Source organism: Quercus suber, unplaced genomic scaffold (assembly GCF_002906115.3).
Source record: "Quercus suber isolate HL8 unplaced genomic scaffold, Cork oak 2.0 scaffold_32, whole genome shotgun sequence".
In the NCBI taxonomy this organism is placed as follows: domain Eukaryota; kingdom Viridiplantae; phylum Streptophyta; class Magnoliopsida; order Fagales; family Fagaceae; genus Quercus; species Quercus suber.
In genome coordinates this window covers 2,217,202-2,232,223 of record NW_027069497.1, presented here as the reverse complement: position 1 = coordinate 2,232,223, position 15,022 = coordinate 2,217,202, and the positions used below count along the sequence as shown (strand labels likewise).

The window sequence follows — 15,022 nt, the reverse complement described above, 5'->3', positions numbered from 1 at the left end:
ATCCAATACAACATATTATTTATACATTATTTATTCTTTCTCTCTCTTTCCTTCTGGGCAGAACCACAATCACCACCACCGCTGCACACCATCACTGCTGCCACCCCCACCGCCGGCAACCCAGAAACTACCGTCAACACCAAAAAAAAAAAAAAAAAACCAGAGAAAATCACAACCACCGGACCCAGCAAACACCGAAACCAGTTACACACAAACCCAGCAAACCCAGCAAACACAGCCACCGAAAAAAAAAAAAAAAAAAACCAGAGAAACACAAACCCAGCAAACACCGAAACCAGTTACACACAAACCCAGCAAACCCAGCAAACACAGCCACCGAAAAAAAAAAAAAAAAAAAAAAAAAAAAAAAAAAAAAAAAAAAAAAAAAAAAACCAGAGAAGCTCCGAGCTTGACGTCCAGCCACCGCGCCGATCGCAGCCGATCTCCAAGCCACATCGGTCTCCAAGCCACATCGGTCTCCAAGCCAATCTCCACCGCGCTTGACGTCCAGCCACATCGCCGATCGCAGCCACGCCACATCGCCGAGCTTGACGTCCAGCCACATTGGTCTCCAAGCCAATCTCCACCACGCGTTGACGTCCAGCCACCGCACCGATCGCAGCCACGCCACCGCGCTGATCCGAGCTGGCTTGGTGATTCGGCGTGAGCTCTGAGAGAGAAGCTTGAGAGCTGAGAGAGAAAAGAAAGAGAGAGACGATGAGAAACAGAGAGAGGCAGAGAGAGAAAAGAAAGAGGAAAAATGGGAGATGAGAGAAAATTTCGGGTATAAAAAAGTATTAAAAAATTATTTTTTTTTTTACAACCCAGCTACAGTGCCATCTTACATTTGAGATGGCACTGTAGCAAAATCCCAAATTTTTTTTAGCATTTGAGATATGACCTTCCCATTGCTGATGAATTTTGGGGCTTAAATGCCAAATGTTCTTAACATTTGGCATTTAGAAACCCAAATGCGGATGCTCTAACGGAGTTCTTGATTGGATATTTTTGAAACTTAAAGAATTGAATTAACAAAAAATAAAATTAAAAAACTGAAATAAAATCAGGCGAAATTTATAAATAAAAAAAAGTCACGGTGCATAAAGAGTAAATTAAGAGAAAAACAAGGGGATAGTATTGCGTGTTTTATTAAAATACCAAAAGTAGTTTTAATAAAGCCGATCTTTCGGCAAGTGGAGCACCTCCTACTCCTACTTTTGCCAAACTTTCTGCAAGTGGTGGGCCAAGAACTCCAATAATTGAAGAAATGGGAGGCAAATGTTAGCAAAGTTATACATTGCTCTATTACTTCTATTCTCCTCTTCCTCTTGTTCTTTTCAGACTATTATTACCATCTCTCTTTCTCTTGCTCTTCCTGAACTCCGTTCATTGCATCTACTTATTTTCAAGCTATTCCAGTAAGTGCACTCTCACATGTCTTTCCTCCTGTCCATTTTTTTTTCCTTTTTTTTTTTTTTTTTTCTTGGCTGAATAAATAGTTTAATTAACCATTAATAATTCCAAATCTATATATTAAACACGGGGAAAAAAAATTCAAGTCTACTATATTCAAGTCATTAAAATTAAAACTAAAAGTTTGAACTCCAAATCTTTATTTACTTGGGTAAATTTGCATATTTCGCCCTCTGTGGTTCACCTATAATAAATGGAATTATTATGTTGTGGTACATTTTTTAGAGCCTCATCTTAGTCATGCCTTTCTGTATAGTTGAAATTAGAAAATCGCATCGAATCTAAAGGTGTTTAGTATATAAACCTTGTTCAATTAAGAACATGACTAATGGTGAAGCCATGATTTGATTTTAGGGAGGATAGAATGTATATGAGTATTTGAAACCAATCTTTAAAAAAAAAAAAAAAAAAAACCATTAATATGAATAATAAGGGATATATGTAAGCAAATAAAAAATTATTTTATTATAATTATTTACCTGTTAGAGGTTTTTTATACATGAATAATTCTTTTTTTTTTCTTTTTCAAATTAGAAATTCCACTCATGGTTCGCATGAAATGAATTTTAGTAGATTGACAAATCTCAAATACAACATATGTGAATTTTAACATTTTGGTTAATGTACTCATAAAATATCAAATTGCAATATACTTGAAACTTTGTAGTCAACTTAAAAAATAAAATAAAATTTTTACCGCTTATATATTTATTATTTATACACAAAAAATTAAAATTTTTAGTCGTTTTTTTTTTTTTTCAACTTTTGTTATCCTGCATGTTTCAAACCTTTAACAATCATTGATAAAAAAAAAATTAAAAAAAAGACTTTCTTATTCTTTTTCAAATGAAGTTTGACACATAAAAGAAATAATAATCTATTAATTATGATATAAATAAATAAATAAAAAACAATTGCATAAATAATCCATAAAAAATAAGGAAAACTAAAATAATAATAATAACAAGTACCTTTTTGGGTGGCAGCGGCAAATGATCTAACACACACTGGTAGAGGCTTATGATAACATAGTCTTTGTAGACTGACATGGTAATTAGTTGGAACTCTTCTAAAATTTCCAACATAGGAACCAAATTAAAGTTAGAATCCAAAAAAAGAAAGGCATGTAATATAACATGTTAAGCTCAACTTCCATCAACTTCCATGGCATTTCACTAAGTTCTTATATATGTACATGTATCACAATTTCATCCCATATATATACCCGACACATCGAAGCCCAAAAACCATCTTCTTTCGGCGAGTGATATAAAACACGTTATAATATAGTGCTATTGTTCTCAGACTTTACCTCTTCTCTTTCTCTCTTCGTCCATTTGCTGCATCTACCTGTTTGTGAACTAATAGTGCAAGTGACTAAGTGCACTCTGACATGTCTTTCATGCTATAGATTTTATATTTTCTTGGCTAAATATTATAGTTTATTAACAATTTAACACAGTAAGCAAAATAAGAGGAAATTTTTGATGGATGTGTTTCAAGGATTAAATTTATTGATGGCGATATATATCTAGCCATTAGAGGGCGTAGCAAAAAACTTGATAGACATCATAAAATAATTATATAATATTTTTAAACATATTAGAACAGAGCTTATTTTTATTATTCTATAGATCTATTTTATTTAAATTAATTTTATTATTCTATATATTCATTTTTACTATCAATTTTTTATTATTCTAATATTAAATTCTTTATGTATTTATTGTAAGGGAAAAGAAATATGGTTCGAAAGAAAGATCGATTTTGGAAGCATGCTGAAGATCTAAATGGTCGTTTTAAATGTAAGTTTTGTGAACGTGAATTTGCTGGGGGTGCTACAAGAATTAAACGTCACTTGGCTGGAGTTAAAGGTCATGATATTGATATTTGTACAAAAGTGTCTAAAGAGGTCTAAGAGGAAGCTTCTTCTCTAACAATTGAAGAACCTAACAAAAAATTTAAGGGTGCATCAACTTCAAACAGAGATAAAAAGAGGGAAATCAACTCAACTTCAATATCAAAGGATGTCACGTTAAGCAGAGTGTCTGAAAAGGTGAGTAAAGATGTAAAATTTTTATTTTTAGATTATATTTCATCATGATCTTGGCTTTGAACTTGTGATAATATTTTCAATTATTGATTTTAATTGTTTGGATCAAGTAAAACATTGTAATAAATTTTCTTATTATTTAATGAATTTTTTTTTCTTGCAACAAGTGGGGAAGAGGAGTTTGAACTCATGCTCTCTTCCATTGGAGAAGTGTATTGTCATTAAACTACAAAATTCTTAGCATTATTACTTTATTTATTTATTTATATAATTTGATAGTTATAAGAGTGGAGAAAGAGGATTTGAATCCAATTTCTCATAATAAACAAGAGTAGATTATGCCAATGAGTTACAAGAGTTTTGGCTTGGTGTTGTTGTTGTTGTTGTTGCATTTTTTTTTTATTTGTTTATTTTTTTTTATGTGGAAACAAACACACATAGGGAAGAGGGAATGTGTGTGTTTCTAAAATTTAAGGGGAGGGAGGAGGAGAAGAAAGTAGTTGTCCCACATTACTTAAATGAATATGTTATGTATAATATAACTTAGATAATAAAGCAAAAGACAGAAAATAAGATAAAAGATTTGTATTCAGTGCTAACTGTTCATTTCTAACAAAATTGTACTCTACACTACGTTATAGACTTGTCAAGTTCATCCTCTAAGGTTCTCAAACATTCACATTAAGTGTGTGTTTGGCAACACTTATTTTTGTCAACTAATTTATTATTCAGCTTATTTTTACTACTATTTATGGGCCCTATTGTACTTTTTGATATTATTCATGAATTCAACTATACTATTTTAGTTAACTTTTACCTTTATCTACAGTGTTTTTAGCAAAAAATTTTTAGTTTTAATAAAATAAGCGGATCCCAAACAGACTTTAAGTAAGACATTTGTTGACCTTAATTATACTTTTCAACCCAAAAAAAAAAAAAAAAAAATTGGCTTTATCTATTTAGTATTTACCCACTAATGTCACCTTTTCATTCTTTCATTTTCAACCTTTTTTTTTTTTTTTTTTTTTTTTTTTTTTTTTTAAGAAATAGCTTAGCGTTTTTTCCCTAGCTTTGTACATTTTTTAAGGAGCTTATTGTTGGCCACTGAAGTCCATGTATTCTCATCATTAGACTCATTTGTCCAAATTGGTGGTCCTCTTTAGAAAATCTATTTTTTAAGGAAACATTATTTAATGTATTTTCTTTTAAATTAAAAAAAAGAATTCAAGCTTCCAAACTACTATCATTAAGTTCAACTCTAATGAAAGTGGGATATTATTGATGCCAAGAGCTTTGTAACTCAATTGATTAACACTTGTTGGCATGTTCATGACATTTTGAGTTCAAATCTCCCCTTACTTATTGTAACTATTGAATTATTAAAAAGAAAAAAAAAAAGGGTTATTGACTTTTTAAATAACTTGAATTTGGCATGAATATTAAGAATAAAGAGAAGAGAATCTGTAATCCAATGATGAGATTTTAAAATATTAATCTAATAAAAGTTAGTAAATGGTATAAGACAAGAGCATATATTCATTCATGATATTATGTTATTTATTTATATTCAAGGAGAAAGAAATACAAGTAGAAAGAAAGATGAATTTCATATGAAAGTTTTGTGAACATAAATTTCCTAAGGGAGATTCAAGAATTGAATTATACTTGGACAAAAGTTAAAGGTTTTTATATCGATATTTGTACAAAAATTACTGAATAATGTTCATGCAAAAGCTTATCTAGAGATTTAAGGGGCCTAACAAAAAGCTTACGATGACATCCACTTCAGGCAATGCTAAGGGGAGTAAAAATTCCTCAAATCCAATATCAAAAAATTGTCGCACAGTTGATTATCTATAGCTTTAACTCAAAACATAATTGTTTATTTCTTACAAACCATACTCTTACACTTTGCCAAACAATTTTTATACTAATTTCTTTTGTGCAGAGTAACGAAGAATATGGCACTGAAATCGTCCTTAGTGTTGCAGTGGAAGGACTATTAGCCAAGGTGAGATCACTTGTTATTGATCATATTGGTTCTGGATTGGGTTACAAGGAGCAGCTAATAGAGCTTCTTGCCTCATTATCCAAGATTCAAGTTGTGTTACAAGACACTGAGAAATGGCAAATAACTGATGAACTTATGAGGATCAGTTTAGTGGAGTTTAGAGATGTAGTTTATGATGCTGACAATGTGCTAGATGAGTTTGACTATGAGAGTCTTAAGCAAAAGGTACAATCTCAAAACCAAATAATGGAAAGTGTTGGCGTTTCACTTTTAATCTGTGAAGCACCGACGCGGCTCCAGAGGAGCCGCACCGGAGTCAGACTCGGCCGGACGCGGGGACGCGGCAGGGACGCCGCTGATCGTGAGTCCGTGCTGCGTCGGGCCACGTGGCAGCGCCGAATCGCGCCGACGCGGCGCGAACCGGGCCGACTCGGGCCGTAACGGCCGTATCGGCCGATTCGGCCGAATCCGAAATTTCTGGTTCCGGCCGAAATTATCCGAAATTTCCTGTTCCGGCCGAAATTATCCGAAATTTCCGGTTCTGGCCGAAATTTAAAAAAAAAAAAAAAAAAAAAAAAAAAGTTGTGAAACGCACCGTTTGACCTAACCTAAAAATATATCACACTCACTCACTCTTAGTAGTCCAAAACCCAAAATTTTAGTCCGTCCCTCATAATTTCCAAACATTATGGAATGTTTTAGTTTTAATCTTGTGGGTTGTATTGAATTTACGAACATCTTGTTTTAATTATTATCTACTATTGCTCTTAAATTTGGTATATGTTTATATAATATGAAAAAGTGTGCTTAGCAATATATTAAAAATATAAATAAATATATTTTTAATAATTTTTTAATCGCCGAGTCCCGCCGCACCCGCACCCACCTTTTTCAAAAATTGCCAAGTCCTGCACCCGCACCCGCACCCGCACCCGAGTCCTGAAACGCACCCGTGCTTCCTAGCTTTTAATTATAGAAAACAAAATGAAGACCATCATCAATCGATTATTGGATACAATTAAGAATGGTCTTAGAGTGGGGTCTACAGATACAATCCCTGAGATTAGCCAGGATAGAGGGGTAGACTCCTACGTCAATGATTTAGAAATTGTAGGGAGAGGATATGATGTCTCAGAAATAGTGAACATGCTGACCAATGCAAGCAATCAATGTATCTCCATTCTTCCTATAGTGGGTACGGTAGGTCTTGGAAAGACAACTTTAGCAAAAGAAGTTTATAACAATGAATTAATAAAGAAACATTTTGATGTACTAGCATGGGCATGTGTCACTAAGAATTTTAATTTTAAGAGGATTTTATGTGAGATTCTTCAATCTACTAAGAAAATCAACTTTTAGACCGGAAATATCTCCAAAGTGAAGATAAAATACTTAATGAACTTCAAAGAAGATTGTCTGGGAATAAATATCTTCTTGTACTTGATGATGTGTGGATTGATGATCATGAGGAATTGAGTAAATTAACAAGTTACTTGTTCACTTTTAGTTCAAATATGGGAAATAATATTATTGTAACAACCCGTAGTGATGAAGTCGCAAATCTCATAGGGACACAACCCCAATATTATCTGGAAGAATTATCAAAAAATGAATGTTGGTCCATATTTGAAAAAAGAGCATTTGCAAATAAAAAAATTACTCGAACTACAGATTTGGAGTCTATTGGAAGAAAGATTGCTAAAAGATGTGGAGGGTTTCCATTGGCTGCAAAATTTTTGGGAGGAATAATGTGCTTTAAATATGATAAAAGTGAATGGTTATCGATTCAAAATAATAAAATTTAGGATTTATTGGATAATGATACTAATAGATTCTTCTGGATATTGAGGTTAAGCTTTGATAATCTTCCAACACCAGCTTTAAAACAATGTTTTGCATATTGTGCAAACTTTCAAGATTATAACATCAAAAAGGACGAAGTTATTCAACATTGGATGGCTGAAGGGTTCCTTGAATCATCTAAAGGAAGTTGTACGATGATGGAGGATATTGGTAACTCGTATTTCAATATCTTGTTGGCAACTTCCTTTTTCCAAGATGCTAGAAAGGATGAGTATGGTAACATTATCAGTTGCAAGATGCATGATTTGGTGCATGATTTTGCTCTCTCAATTATAAAATCTAAAACTCTAATTTTGGAGGGAGCTTCAATGGATAATGTTGGCAACACACAAGGTTTATCTATCCACTTTGTTGGCCAAACAACACAAAGAATTCCATTTATTGGAGATGGTTTCACAAAATTGCGCAGCTTAGTTTCAGATTATGCTGTCTTTGGCAACGCATTATCAAATTTTAAAAGCTTACGTGTGTTAAAGTTATATGGGGACAGTATAATAGAGTTGCCAGATTCAATTGAGCTTTTAATACATTTGAGGCTTCTTCACATCTCACATGCTAAAATTGAGACATTACCAAAATCCGTCACCAAACTCTACAAATTGCAAACTTTAACAATCAAAAAATGTTTTGAATTCGTAGAGCTTCCAGAAGAGTTAAGCAATTTGATTAACTTGAGACATATTTATATTGATGAGGTTCCTCTCCGTATGCCTAAGAATATGGGGCTGTTGACTTGCCTTCAAACATTGCCAATTTTTGTTGTGGGTCAAGATGAAGGTCATAGCATTAAAGAATTGGGAGCTTTAAAGAATCTGAGAGGAGAAATAGACATCTACAATCTAGGTTTTGTGAAAGATGAGGAAGAAGCAAAAAGTGCAAAATTAAAAGAAAAGGAAATATTCAAGTTGGGATTATACTGGAAAGTCTGGAATGAAGAAGAAAATGAAAATGTGTTGGAAGGCCTCCAGCCTCACCGAAATTTGAAAAGCTTAACAATTCAATGGTACGGAGGAAAGAAATTCCCATCATGGCTTATATTTGCATGAATTCTTAATCCTGAGAGAATAATGGACCTGATCATGAAGTGTAGGTTGCTTTGATATATTAGGAGTGAGATCTAAAGTAACAGTTAAAATCTCAGTATGTTGGGCAACCACATTTAGTATTGATAGAACATATATTCTCAAGATGAAATTCAGAGTCTCTTAACGGAGATATAAAATATTCCCTTGAGAAAAGTTTAATAGGTTTAGTTATTCTTAGAGTTAGGCCTAACCACTTTGGTAAGAAATTACTAAAGTATATATTTATGAAATTGGATTTCATAAATATATAATAAATAACTTAAAAGGATTAAATCGGGTACTCAAGGATTAAGATGTAGTAATTTACAAAGTGGCAGTCTACATTCATGACTTTGTATTACTACGAATATTTTATGAAGGGGTTGCATGTATAATAAAATATTGGGATATAATTAATTAATAAGGCTTAGAGTGCAATTATATTTATATAGTGGTATTAAATATAATTAATAGTAGCTTTGGACTTGTCAAGAGTTGCCCGAAAAGCCCAAGGCCCATTAGAGCTAGTGTCTTATTGGTCCCTTTTGGTCCCACTCCAAGCCACATATTAAAACCCAATTGGAAATGGCCAATAAGCCAGCCCAATTAGATAATCAGTTAGTTGTAAAAGGGAGAAACATACAGAATTTTTTCATTAGGAAAAAAAGAGAGACACCATTGTGAAGTGGTGTGCATGTGCGAGTGAAGTCACTCAATTATTCTCCTTTGGAAACTGATTGGGAGACCACACTTCTTGGGCGTTAAGTGGAATTGGAGTGAAGATTAAAAGTGTTCCCAAGTACTTATAATCTTTTGTTTTGAATTTCACCGCATTAAGGTACGCTATCTTGTTCTTAAATTCTAAAATTTATATAGTACAAGTTATCAATTATGAATGAAATAGATCCTTGTTTGTTGCTTCCGCTGTGTGTTTTGTATGAGATACAAAACCAAATTTACCAACAGAGACTTTCGGCCCAACTTAGGAATTTTGTTTGACTTGAGTTTAAGGACTGGTGGGACTGGGATAAAGACTTGTTAGGCCCAAACTAATGAGAAGCTGCTAAACTTAAAAAGTTTTGTTTTTCTTTGTTGGGCCCCTGAAAGTTACATCCTTCTTCCATTCACGTCTCATTATTATTATTATTATTATTTTGGGGATAAACAAAAAGGAGGAGGGGACGGGGGGACGGGGCGACCATTGTTCACGTCACAATTTTATTTTGAAGGAATTCTCATGTACTTGATCATGTCACAATTCCTAGACCTACTGTAAGTTTAGTGGTCCAATGATCCTACCATAGCTAGTTGTTCTTATTTCATTACTTATATCACCTTTTCTGAATTTGAGAAGTGCATTTCAGATCTTGAGGTTCACTTTTCATATAATTGCTTCGTTTGGGAGTTCATAAAGAAATGAAATGAAATGAAATGATCATAAGGGAATGAAATGTAATTTATTTAAGCAAAGGAACGGAATGAAAAAGAAAAGAATAGAATGAGTTTTTTTTTTTTTTTTTTTTTTAAATTTTTTTATTGAAAGGGAAATATTCATTCAATTAAATGGATAAAATATCATGATACAAAGCATCCATGGCTGGTGGGAGAAAGTCCTCTATCCAGTACAAATTCGCATCTAATGTATGTCTAGCATGTTGAGCCAAAACATGGGCTACCCTATTCCCGCCCCTACTAATACAGCAAACATTAGACCAATGCAATCCTCTTATCAAATGGCGAATATCATCCACAACATTGTCGAATAGAGAAGTATTTTCCACAGATGAAGATATGCCATGAATAACGTTGTTGTTATCACCCTCAATAATCAACCTAGAAAAACCAGCATCCACAGCAAATTCTATAGCTATCCGGCAAACAAGTAGCTCTGCTTCTCCACTGGTGTGCAAAGCCAGTCCACTAGCAGTCATAATAGTCATAACCTCTCCCTTTTCGTTTCAAACAATTGCTCCATATCCAATTCTGCCTAAGTCCAAAAATAATGCCGCATCAAAGTTGAGTTTGTACGCCTCTGATGGTGGTGGCTGCCATACCTCTCCACTCGGTTGCTGCCTCAGCTAAACATTAAGCTGGGTTTGAGCACGTTTGAAAACTTCAATGCACTCCTCTACTCTTTTGTTCAGGCAAGTTAGACTCTTCATTAAGTAGCCTTATTTGGATGTTTTAAAATAAAGGAATAGAAATGAATGGAATGTAAGTAACCTTATTTAGGAGTAACATAGAAGGAAAGAAATGAAATTAGTTTATGATAATATTACTATTAGACCTCTATTTTAAAATAAAGGGTTGAATATATAGAGGTATTTTGCGGGTTTTAGTAAAAAATTCATTAAATCTACTTCCATTCCCTCTCATTCTTCCAAATTTTGGGAGGAATGACAAGTTGAAATTTTAAGGGAATAGAAAGGAATAAGTGTTCCTTTCTACCTATTTTATTCTCTCTCACTAGAATATTCTTTTCCATTTCATTTCATTCCCTCCTCCTAAATGAGGGCTAAGGCAAATTAATCAAATAGTTGTATTAGCAAATTGGAGTTAAAAACATTTGTGTTTGCTTTTAGCACTTTTTTTTTTTTTGGGAAAAATACTAAAATTTCATAAATAAATTTGCACAATTTTTGCTACAATCGTTTTGATAGCAATTGTGAGGAGTGAAAAAAGAATGGTAGGTTCATGTGAATAGAATAATTGTAGCAAAAATTGTAATATTTTATGAACTACTAGAATTAGGTAAAAATTATTGTTTGCACTAGGTTTACAAATTAAAGTTGCTGTACATACTTTCATTCATTAAAAAAAAAAAAGCAAAAACAAAAAACTTATTCTCTTTCTTTAGTTTTCTATTTGGCATTAACAAAATACTTTCTTTTTCTTCATTCAACTCTTTCCACTAGTTCCCAGTTCCAAGATTCTACCACCTCTCTTTTCGTTGGTGTCCATTGGTTGCATCTACTTGTTTGCAAACTACTAGAGTAAGTGCGCTTTAACATATGTGTTTCATGCTATTGATTTTATATTTTCTTGGCTAAATAAATGCTTTATTAACACAACATATAAAAACAAGATGAAAAAATTAAGGGGAAATTATAGTAAATCCACCTGTGCTTTAGCCCATTTGCACTTTGCCTACCCGTGATTTAAAACTTAACACTTTTCTCACCCGAGCTTCATTTCGTTTGCTCCCCATTACCCACCTCACCTTCAGGATTACAACATAAGAAGGATCAAAACCACTTACCCTTAAAGACTTTTCTCATGAGCCTAGAATCATGAAAAATCCCCATCTACATTTGATATACAAATTGTGTTGCAAGAATAAACCGAGATGAGCAACGGGTTGTTCGAGGGATCCAAATTAGTCATTGTTTGGGTTTTGAACTATTTTTCTTTGGGTTTGTTAGGGTTTTATAATTTTTTGAGAAATCAGTCAACGTTACATGTATTTATCTGTTGAAGCTCATCATTATTAAGAATGTTACATGAATTTGTTGAAGTTTATGAAAAATGTGACCACCTATGGATATAATTTGTTGATGTTTATGGGCATTTTGTCTATCATGGTCATCGTGCCTCATTGTGGACAACAAGTATTTATTCTTTATGTGTTTGTTCCTTTAAAATTTGTTAATTGTCTATGTGTAAAATGGTACTTTGTTATTGCAGATAGATGATATAGAGTTCAAATTCGAGGTTCATTATGGGGGTACTTTTCTATGGAATCCAAATTTAGAATATTTTGGTGGGAAAGTTGAAATAGTGTATGATAAAGATCCTGATAAGCTTAGTTATTTTGAAATAGAAGGTATATGTGATGATTTTTGGGGTTGTTGAACCATATAGGTTTCATTATTTAGCTCCAGGGGGCAACTTGGAGCAAGACTTGAGGCTCATAAATGATGATAGAGATGTGGTGTCTATGTGAAAGTTTCATTTAGAATGGCCAATAGACACCATCATACTGTATTTGGAAAGTAGTTATACACCCTTTGCAGTTGAACTTCCTGAAGGGGTTGGTGGAGGGGTTGGTGACAGGGAAGATGGAGATGGCCAACTGGAGAGTGATGGTGATAGTGTGGTAGTAGAAGAACCACATGATGCAACAACTGCTATTAAAAAGGAGTTTGATTGGTTTAATGAAGGTTTAGTAGGAGAAGACTTTGATGATGATGTATTTAGTGTTCTCCATCTCATAGTGTTCCACTTGAGCCTAACATTGTTCCACCTGAGTCTAATAATGATCAACCTCAACCAATCACTGATACACCTCAACCAAACACTGTTCCACCTCCATATATAGATGTAGATGAGGAGTGGACTTAACCAGCTCTAGAGGATGACATTGCAAGTATGGATGGTTCTGATGATGAGCAAAGGCCTGGCTACCTAGAATTCAATGAAAAGACTGATATGAGAAATGTTAAGTTGGTAATGGGATGAAATTTCCAAACTCCAAGGTTTTTAGGAAGGCTCTGAAGGAGTTTGTCATTCAAGACCATATTGATATTAAGTGGAAGTTAATTGAGAAGAAGAAGATTTTTGTACATTGTAAGAATAAGTGCAGATGGAGGTGTTATGCTTCTATGGTTAATGGATATTGCACATTTCAGATCAAGACAGTTAATCTTGAGTGTACTTGCCCCTTAACATTTCAAAATAGTCAAGTTACATCAACATATGTGGCAAACATGTACTTGGAAGATTTTAGTAGAAATCCTAATTGGGAGGTCTCAGGTGTCCAACACCAAGTCATGCAACAGATTTCAATTGATTTAAGTCTTAGTCAAGTGTATAGATCAAGAAAGGCAGCTAGGGGTTTGATCATTGGGAATGAAGAGCAGCAGTATAGCCTACTCAGGGATTATCTAGAAATGATAAGAATGACAGGTGTAGGAAGTAAGGTAATATTGCAAATAGAGATGAAATATGAGAATGTACAACCCAAGTTCAAAAGGATGTACATTAGGTACAATGCTAAAAAACAAGGGTTTCTAGGTGGTTGTAGACCATTTGTTAGGCTGAATGGATGTCACTAGAGGAGTAGGTTTGTTGGGCAATTACTGTCTACCACTACTAAGGATGGAAATGACAATATATTTCTAGTGGCAATGGTTGTTGTTGAGCAAGAGAACAAGTACAGTTGGATTTGGTTCTTGGGGCAATTTGCAGATGATATTGGTAGGCCAGAGCAATTGAATTTGGTATTCATCAGTGACAGGCAAAAGGTATTCTCATATTGCTCATAAGTATTACTTACTTGTAATGTTCATATTGATCATACTGCTTACTTGTGATTCTGAACTTGCTTACTTGCTTGTAATACTCAGAGCCTTATACTTGCAATGGAGACTCTATTCCCAACTGTAGAGCATAGGTATTATGTGAAGCATATATACAACAATTTCAAGTTTAACCACAAGGGTATGGAGTTAAAGAGTGTGTTGTGGAGGTGTGCTAGCACAACATCAGTTAAGGAATTTGAGAGGGGGATGCAATATCTAAAAGATTTGGATGGAAATATAAGCACCTTCACATCCTTTTTTTGAGGTAAAAATTTAAAATCTTTTTGGTGGGTTTTACTCTTTTGCTTGAGGTTATTTTTATCTAAGTTTTAATAATGATACCTATGTAATTTATAAGCATTGTAAGTGATATTTATGTGTTTTTATGTATGGGTTTTGCATGGGTAGAATTATTTGATGAGTGGGTTTATGGTTTGTGCTAATGATGACTACTTAAGGTTTATGTATGGTGGAAAATTTATGGGTTTTGAGTTATAACATGTGATGGTTGGTAAATCTATAAGTACTTTGAGACGTCTTTCTCATGCTTTGGACTCTCTAGGGTTGAGGGCATGACAATACCCTTTAGACTTCAGGTACACAGTTAGAGGAGGTCCATGGTTCTCTTTAAGCCAGCAAACTATACACACCCCTGCAGAAATATGGGACACTAAAGCATCATCATCACAGGTACTATAGTTTTATGTTTGATGTTTATTCATAAATTAGTGAAATGGGTAGCTAACATCTCAATTCTCATATTTTGTAGCCTACAAGACCACCTGCTACCAGAGGAACTGCTTTCAAAGGAAGAAATAATGTAGCAAGGACACAAAAATGTAACACAAGAGGTGAAAAGGGCAGCTATGGGAGGAAAGGTAGCCATAGGGGCAAGGGTAGTCATTGTAGCAAGGGTAGGATAGGGCAGCCATAGGTTTGTATATGTTAGTTTAATATTTTGTAAACAAGGGCAGAGTAATGTGTTAGTTTATATACTATTGGGGTTATTATTTTAAATGTTAGTTTATATGCTGTCATCAAAACATTGTTGGGGTTTGGGTTATTTATGTAAGTATTGTACCAAATGTCAAAACAATAGTAATGGTAGGTGCAATTGTTTTGTGATTGTTGTACCAAATGCCTTATTTTGACTAGTGGTTGATGTAAGATAATGTTCAATGCCACTTTAAAAGTGTAGATAAATTCCCAAGTTAATGGCAGGTGTTTTATTTGATTATTTTAAGTAGATGTTGTCATG

The 15,022-nt window shown here is 33.8% G+C and overlaps 1 protein-coding gene across 10 annotated transcripts; it reads left to right on the top strand.

Annotated features, from left to right (window-relative positions):
- The first annotated feature begins 1,199 nt into the window (after nucleotides 1-1,199).
- On the top strand, nucleotides 1,200-15,007 carry LOC112020851 (putative disease resistance protein RGA3). 10 transcript variants are annotated; one of them, XR_010627805.1, is made up of 7 exons: nucleotides 1,200-1,418; nucleotides 3,207-3,529; nucleotides 5,475-5,537; nucleotides 11,380-13,707; nucleotides 13,810-14,029; nucleotides 14,327-14,454; nucleotides 14,534-15,007. XR_010627805.1 is itself a non-coding variant. In XM_065770524.1 (5 exons), the coding sequence occupies exon 1, from the start codon at nucleotides 7,493-7,495 to the stop codon at nucleotides 8,444-8,446; it is 954 nt and encodes a 317-aa protein (XP_065626596.1). In that variant the 5' UTR covers nucleotides 5,544-7,492; the 3' UTR covers nucleotides 8,447-11,457; nucleotides 12,149-13,707; nucleotides 13,810-14,029; nucleotides 14,327-14,454; nucleotides 14,534-15,007. The 10 variants fall into 10 exon arrangements, 4 of the variants coding, with proteins under 4 accessions (XP_065626596.1, XP_065626599.1, XP_065626597.1 ...); XR_010627806.1 differs by having other exon boundaries at nucleotides 1,201-1,418; nucleotides 3,214-3,529; nucleotides 12,149-13,707; XR_010627804.1 differs by having other exon boundaries at nucleotides 1,201-1,418; nucleotides 12,149-13,707.
- Nucleotides 15,008-15,022: the final 15 nt, after the last annotated feature.

Coding starts and splice junctions, on each gene's coding strand:
- LOC112020851 (XM_065770524.1), top strand. CDS start 7,493: ATGGCTGAAGGGTTCCTTGAATCATCTAAAGGAAGTTGTACGATGATG.